Genomic DNA, 7,984 nt, shown 5'->3' with positions numbered 1-7,984 from the left:
ATGTACAGCACAGGAACAGGCCCTTCGGCCCTCCAAGCCCGTGCCGGCCATGCTGCCCGACTAAACTACAATCTTCTACACTTCCTGGGTCCGTATCCCTCTATTCCCATCCTATTCATGCATTTGTCAAGATGCCCCTTAAATGTCACTATCGTCCCTGCTTCCACCACCTCCTCCGGTAGCGAGTTCCAGGCACCCACTACCCTCTGCGTAAAAAACTTGCCTCGTACATCTACTCTAAACCTTGCCCCTCTCACCTTAAACCTATGCCCCCTAGTAATTGACCCCTCTACCCTGGGGAAAAGCCTCTGACTATCCACTCTGTCTATGCCCCTCATAATTTTGTATACCTCTATCAGGTCTCCCCTCAACCTCCTTCGTTCCAGTGAGAACAAACCGAGTTTATTCAACCGCTCCTCATAGCTAATGCCCTCCATACCAGGCAACATTCTGGTAAATCTCTTCTGCACCCTCTCTAAAGCCTCCACATCCTTCTGGTAGTGTGGCGACCAGAATTGAACACTATACTCCAAGTGTGGCCTAACTAAGGTTCTATACAGCTGCAACATGACGTGCCAATTCTTATACTCAATGCCACGGCCAATGAAGGCAAGCATGCCGTATGCCTTCTTGACTACCTTCTCCACCTGTGTTGCCCCTTTCAATGACCTGTGGACCTGTACTCCTAGATCTCTTTGACTTTCAATACTCAATTAGTGTACAAACACTAATTTTGTGTTGGAGAAACAGGGTACCCTCCCCTCAGTACCAACGTACGGCGAGGGGGGCAGGGTACTCTGATTATTAAAACAGTAAGCATCACATTTGTACGGTAAAAACACTAATTTTGCGCTGGCCACGCTAAATTGGCCCTTAATTGAAAAAGAATTGGGTAATATAAATTGAAAAAACAAATAAGTGGATTCACCACATGCTTGATTGGCAGAGTTTGACAAGCAGCACCAAACCTTGGCCAATTTAAAAAGAGCAACTTGTAACTCACTCCCAGTGAGTTCTCCCAGTGAGCCAGAGAAGACACAGCCAGAGTGAGACACAATCAAGAGTGAGTTGTGGAATTTGAATCTAGGTGGGAATTGAATCCAATCCAATCGGTAAGACTGTTCCTTTTAAATTTCAGGAGTTTAAATTAATTTAAATTAAGCTAGAATTGTGCAGTGTAGGTTAACAAGGGCTGCCGCACCCACTCACATAACTGGTTGGCAGTTAAGTGTCAGTCACTTTAATCTACTTTGATCTAAAAGCAGTTGGGGGAGGGGAGTCAACTCAGGCTCATTTAGAAAGAGCAACTTGTAACTCACTCCCAGTGAGTTCTCCCAGTGAGCCAGAGAAGACACAGGCCAGAGTGAGACAGAACCAAGAGTGAGTTTGGGAATTTGAATCTCGGTAGGAATTTGAAACTTTGGGGGGAGGGAGGTGCTTTTTATCCCTGGTAAGTCGCTAGTAAGTAGTTTTTCTTTTCATTGTCTCATTTATTTATTTTTTCTTTCGTTTTTTGGAATTGTAGTTGTATAAGTTTACCTAAGGTTTAAGACATGGCCAGACCCGTGTCATGCTCCTCGTGTGCGATGTGGGAGCTTAGGGACACGTCCACTGTCCCTGGCTCCTTCACGTGCAAGAAGTGTGTCCAGTTGCAGTTCCTGTTAGACCGCTTGACGGCTCTGGAGCTGCGGATGGACTCACTTTGGAGCATCCGCGATGCTGAGGACGTCGTGGATAGGACGTTTAGCGAGTTGGTCACACCGCAGGTGAACATTACTGAGGGAGATAGATAATGGGTGACCAAAAGACAGAGCAAGAGTAGGAAGGCAGTGCAGGTGTCCCCTGTAGTCATCTCCCTGCAAAACAGATATATCGCTTTGGATACTGTTGAGGGAGATGGCTCACCAGGGGAAGGCAGCAGCAGCCAGGTTCATGGCACCATGGCTGGCTCTGCTGCGCAGCTGGGCAGGAAGAAGAATGGCAGGGCTATAGTGATAGGGGACTCAATCGTAAAGGGAATAGATAGGCGGTTCTGCGGAAGCAATCGAGACTCCAGGATGGTATGTTGGCTCCCTGGTGCAAGGGTCAAGGATGTCTCGGAGCGGCTGCAGGACATTCTGGGGGGGAAGGGTGAACAGCTAGCTGTCATGGCGCACATAGGCACCAACGATATCGGTAAAAAAACGGGACGAGGTCCTACAAGCTGAATTCAGGGAGTTAGGAGTTAAACTAAAAAGTAGGACCTCAAATGTAGTAATCTCAGGATTGCTACCAGTGCCACGAGCTAGTCAGAGTAGGAATGTCAGGATAGATAGGATGAATGCGTGGCTCGAGAGATGGTGCAAGAGGGAGGGATTCAAATTCCTGGGACATTGGAACCGGTTCTGGGGGAGGTGGGACCAGTACAAACCGGACGGTCTGCACCTGGGCAGGACTGGAACCAATGTCCTGTGGGGGGTGTTTGCTTGAGCTGTTGGGGAGGGTTTAAACTAATGTGGCAGGGGGGTGGGAACTGATGCAGGAAGTTGGGAGGTAGTAAAATGGACAGAAACAAAAGGCAGTAAGGGGGAAAATGTAAGGCAGAGAAGCCATAGTCAAAAATCAAAAAGGGCGACAGTACAAGCTACAGTGACTGAGGTGTGCTCAGTGAATAGGCCCAGTAATACTTAAAGGAATAAAACGGGAAATAAAAACATTAATGGTAAGCAACGTGGCAGGTTGTTACATGAAGATATGGGTTCAACGACAAGGAAAATTAGGAGAAAAGTTAAGAGGAAATATAACTTAGGAGAGGTTACTGATCGAGGTGTTAAGATTCAAAACAGGTGGGGCCCCGCCCCGCCATCCGGCCCCGCCCTGCCCCCCGGCCCCGCCGCCTGAGAGAGACAGAGACCAGAGCAGGAATCCAGAGCAAGAGCCCAGAGACCCTCGCTGCAAGATGGATGTGCCGACCGCCGCCTTAGTCAAGGACAAGCTGCTGAAGGGCCTGGAGGCCACCCACGTGGAAGTGGAGGACATAACAGCGCAGAAATGCTCGACAAGTTTCAGGGTGTTGGTGGTCTCGCCGAAGTTCGAAAACAAGCCCCTCCTGCACAGGCACCGGTTGGTGAATGCGTGCTTGACAGAAGAGTTGAAGACGATTCACGCTTTTGAGCAGATGACACTCAGCCCCGAACAATGGGAAAAGGAGAAGGCGCAATGAGAGAGCAGCGGGATTCGAAGATGGCGGCGAAATCTTCCGGAGATAGCAACCTTCCCCGCCAGCGCTTAGCAGTGAGCGATCTGCTGTCGCAATACTCTGTGCTCATTCCTGCAAACTGTTTATCTGTTACGAATAAATGTTGGTCGTTTCACTGAAAAAAAAAGATTCAAAACAGGTAAAAAAGCCAACATAAGTGTACTTTACCTGAATGCTCGTAGTATTCGGAATAAGGTAAATGAGTTGATGGTGCAAATGATCGTGAGTGACTATGATTTAGTGGCCATTACTGAAACATGGTTAAAGGATGGTCACGACTGGGAGTTATCCGAGGGTATCAAATTATTCGGAAGGACAGAGTGGATGGTAAGGGAGGTGGTGTAGCTCTGTTATTTAAGGATGACATCCGGGCAATAGTAAGGGATGACATCGGTGCTATGGAGGATAAGGTTGAATCCATTTGGGTGGAAATCAGGAATAGTTCAGGCGAAAAAGTCACTGATAGGAGTAGTCTATAGACCACCAAATAGTAACATTATGGTGGGGCAGGCAATAAACAAAGAAATAACGGATCCATGTAGAAATGGTACAGCAGTTATCATGGGTGATTTTAATCTACATGTCGATTGGTTTAACCAGGTCGGTCAAGGCAGCCTTGAGGAGGAGTTTAAAATACAGATGGAGGGTGAGAAGGTATAATCAAACACTAGTGTTTTGTGCTTAAACATGGGATGAGAAAAGAACTAGCTAAGGTAGACTGGGAGCAAAGACTTTATGGTGAAACAGTTGAGGAACAGTGGAGAACCTTCCAAGCGATTTTATCACAGTGCTCAGCAAAGGTTTATACCAACAAAAAGTAAGGACAGTAGAAAGAGGGAAAATCGACCATGGATATCTAAGGAAATAAGGGAGAGTATCAAATTGAAGGAAAAAGCATACAAAGTGGCAAAGATTAGTGGGAGACTAGAGGACTGGGAAATCTTTAGGGGGCAACAGAAAGCTACTAAAAAAGCTATAAATTGGATTGGATTTGTTTATTGTCACGTGCACCGAGGTACAGTGAAAAGTATTTTTCTGCGAGCAGCTCAACAGATCATTAAGTACATGAGAAGAAAAGGGAATAAAAGAAAATACATAATAGGGCAACACAACATATACAATGTAACTACAAAAGCACTGGCATCGGATGAAGCATACAGGGTGTAGTGTTAATGAAGTCATGAAAGAGGGTCATTTAGGAGTCTGATGACAGTGGAGAAGAAGCTGTTTTTGAGTCTGTTCGTGCGTGTTCTCAGACTTCTGTATCTCCTGCCCGATGGAAGAAGTTGGAAGAGTGAGTGAGACGGGTGGGAGGGATCTTTGATTATACTGCCCGCTTTCCCCAGGCAGCGGGAGGTGTAGATGGAGTCAATGAATGGGAGGCAGGTTCGTGTGATGGACTGGGCTGTGTTCACGACTCTCTGAAGTTTCTTGCGGTCCTGGGCCGAGCAGTTGCCATACCAGGCTGTGATGCAGCCTGATAGGATGCTTTCTATGGTGCATCTGTAAAAGTTGGTAAGAGTCAATGTGGACATGCCGAATTTCCTTAGTTTCCTGAGGAAGTATAGGCGCTGTTGTGCTTTCTTGGTGGTAGCGTCGACGTGGTTGGACCAGGACAGATTTTTGGAGATGTGCACCCCTAGGAATTTGAAACTGCTAACCATCTCCACCTCGGCCCCGTTGATGCTGACAGGGGTGTGTACAGTACTTTGCTTCCTGAAGTCAATTACCAGCTCTTTAGTTTTGCTGGCATTGAGGGAGAGATTGTTGTCGCTACACCACTCTACTAGGTTCTCTATCTCCGTCCTGTATTCGGACTCATCGTTATTCGAGATCCGGCCCACTATGGTCGTATCGTCAGCAAACTTGTAGATGGAGTTGGAACCAAGTTTTGCCACGCAGTCGTGTGTGTACAGGGAGTAGAGTAGGGGGCTAAGTACGCAGCCTCGTGGGGCGCCGGTGTTGAGGACTACTGTGGAGGAGGTGTTGTTGTTCATTCTTACTGATTGTGGTCTGTTGGTCAGAAAATCGAGGATCCAGTTGCAGAGTGGGGAGCCAAGTCCTAGGTTTTGGAGCTTTGATATGAGCTTGACTGGGATTATGGTGTTGAAGGCGGAGCTGTCGTCAATAAATAGGAGTCGAATGTAGGAGTCCTTGTTTTCGAGATGCTCTAGGGATGAGTGTAGGGCCAGGGAAATGGTGTCTGATGTGGACCGGTTGCAGCGGTATGCGAATTGCAGTGGATCAAGGCGTTCTGGGAGTATGGAGGTGATGCGCTTCATGATCAACCTCTCGAAGCACTTCATTACGACTGAAGTCAGGGCCACTGGTCGGTAGTCATTGAGGCACGTTGCCTGGTTCTTCTTTGGTACCGGTATGATGGTGGTCTTCTTGAAGCAGCTGGGGACCTCGGAGTGGAGTAGGGACAGGTTAAAGATGTCCGTGAATACCTCTGCCAGCTGGTCCGCGCAGGCTCTGAGTGCACGACCAGGGATCCCGTCTGGGCCCGTCGCCTTCCGAGGGTTCACTTTCAGGAAGGCCAATCTGACTTCGGAAGCTGTGATGGTGGGTATGGGTGAATTATGGGCTGCTGGGGCACTCGCCAGCGGATTGTTGGTTACCTGCTCGAACCGAGCATAGAATGCATTGAGTTCATCGGGGAGGGGTGCGCTGCTGCCAGAGATACTGTTCGGCTTTGCTTTGTAGCCCGTTATGTTGTTTAGTCCTTGCCACAACCGCCGAGAGTCTGTCTGTGACTCTAGCTTGGTTTGATATTCTCTCTTGGCATTTGGATGGCTTTGCGGAGGTCGTACCTGAATTTCTTGTATAGGTCAGGGTCGTCTGCCTTGAACGGCTCAGATCTGTCCTTCAGTAGGGAGTCAATCTCATGATTGAGCCATGGTTTCCGGTTGGGGAACGCACGTACTGCTTTCTTTGGCACGTAGTCGTCCACACATTTGCTGATGAAGACTGTGACGGTGGTGGCATACTCATTTAAGTTGGTCACTGAGTTCTTAAATATGGACCAGTCCACTGTCTCTAAGCAGTCACGTAAGAGCTCTTCTGTCTCCTCGGACCAGCACTGCACAACCTTCTTAGCTGGATTCTCCCGCTTGAGTTTCTGCTTGTATACCGGGAGAAGGAGCACCGTCGTATGGTCTGATTTCCCAAAGTGCGGTCGGGGGATGCAACGGTAGGCGTCCTTGATTTTTGAGTAGCAGTGGTCAAGAGTGTTGTCGCCCCTGGTGGGACAGGAGATGTGCTGGTGGAATTTTGGCAGTACACTCTTGAGGTTGGCCTTGTTGAAGTCTCCGGCCACGATGAACAAGGCCTCCGGGTGTTCTGTTTCGTAGTTGTTTATTACTGTGTATAGTTCGTCCAGCGCCTTCCTCACTACTGCCTGGGGTGGGATGTAGACCGCTATGATAATAAATCGATTTGAGTCGATTTCGGCGGGAGAATCAGCTGGTGAGTCAGTTTCAGCGGGAGCAGTGCGGAAGTGGCTGCTGGGAGGTAAGTCTGTCCTTTCACAGCACTTGTCTTTGCAGGGGCAGGCCAGTCGATTTCGGCGGGAGAATCAGCTGGTGAGTCAGTTTCAGCGGGAGCAGTGCGGAAGTGGCTGCTGGGAGGTAAGTCTGTCCTTTAAAGGCACTTGTCTTTGCAGGGGCAGGCCAGTCGATTTCGGCGGGAGAATCAGCTGGTGAGTCAGTTTCAGCGGGAGCAGTGCGGAAGTGGCTGCTGGGAGGTAAGTCTGTCCTTTCAAAGCACTTGTCTTTGCAGGGGCAGGCCAGTCGATTTCAGTGGGAGAATCAGCTGGTGAGTCAGTTTCAGCGGGAGCAGTGCGGAAGTGGCTGCTGGGAGGTAAGTCTGTCCTTTAAAAGCACTTGTCTTTGCAGGGGCAGGCCAGTCGATTTCGGCGGGAGAATCAGCTGGTGAGTCAGTTTCAGCGGGAGCAGTGCGGAAGTGGCTGCTGGGAGGTAAGTCTGTCCTTTAAAAGCACTTGTCTTTGCAGGGGCAGGCCAGTCGATTTCGGCGGGAGAATCAGCTGGTGAGTCAGTTTCAGCGGGAGCAGTGCGGAAGTGGCTGCTGGGAGGTAAGTCTGTCCTTTAAAAGCACTTGTCTTTGCAGGGGCAGGCCAGTCGATTTCGGCGGGAGTGGAGTTGGCTGGTTAGTCAATTTCAGCAGGAGCTGAGAATTTTTTTTTTTTTAAATTAGTGTTTTAGGCGGGAACAGGAAGTCGACCCGCGGACGTCTGGGAAGACCCTCACCAATAAATTCTGATGGAGAGGAAACCCGAGACACTACACGTGTAGTGTCTCCCACCCCCCCTCCTCCTCTAACCTAATAATAAAACCCATTGGTCTGAGGTAAGTACCATATTTTATTATATTATTATTATTTTTTATAAAAAATTTAATTTAGTTGTTAGCCAGATCTTGGTAGAAAGTTAGAGGAATGGCAGGGAAGGGAGTGCAATGTTCCTCCTGCAGGATGTTTGAGGTGAGGGATGCAGTTAGTGTCCCTGCTGATTTTACCTGCAGGAAGTGCTGCCATCTCCAGCTCCTCCAAGACCGAGTTAGGGAACTGGAGCTGGAGTTGGAAGAACTTCGGATCATTCGGGAGGCAGAAGGGGTCATAGATAGCAGCTTCAGGGAATTAGTTACACCAAAGATTGGAGATAGGTGGGTAACTGTAAGAGGGGCTGGGAAAAAGCAGTCAGTGCAGGGATCCCCTGCGGTCGTTCCC

The 7,984-nt window shown here is 48.8% G+C and overlaps 1 protein-coding gene across 1 annotated transcript; it reads left to right on the top strand.

Annotated features, from left to right (window-relative positions):
• Positions 1 to 2,920: 2,920 nt before the first annotated feature.
• On the top strand, positions 2,921 to 3,296 carry LOC140409498 (bolA-like protein 2). Its single transcript, XM_072497905.1, has one exon. The coding sequence runs from the start codon at positions 2,939 to 2,941 to the stop codon at positions 3,200 to 3,202; it is 264 nt and encodes an 87-aa protein (XP_072354006.1). The 5' UTR covers positions 2,921 to 2,938; the 3' UTR covers positions 3,203 to 3,296.
• Positions 3,297 to 7,984: the final 4,688 nt, after the last annotated feature.

Source organism: Scyliorhinus torazame, chromosome 3, assembly GCF_047496885.1.
Source record: "Scyliorhinus torazame isolate Kashiwa2021f chromosome 3, sScyTor2.1, whole genome shotgun sequence".
Lineage (NCBI taxonomy): Eukaryota > Metazoa > Chordata > Chondrichthyes > Carcharhiniformes > Scyliorhinidae > Scyliorhinus > Scyliorhinus torazame.
Note: the sequence above shows the minus strand (reverse complement) of the source record. Positions and strands in the feature narration are given on the sequence as shown.

What these genes read in the sequence shown, in the direction of transcription:
- LOC140409498 (XM_072497905.1), top strand. Translation starts at nt 2,939, where the DNA reads ATGGATGTGCCGACCGCCGCCTTAGTCAAGGACAAGCTGCTGAAGGGC.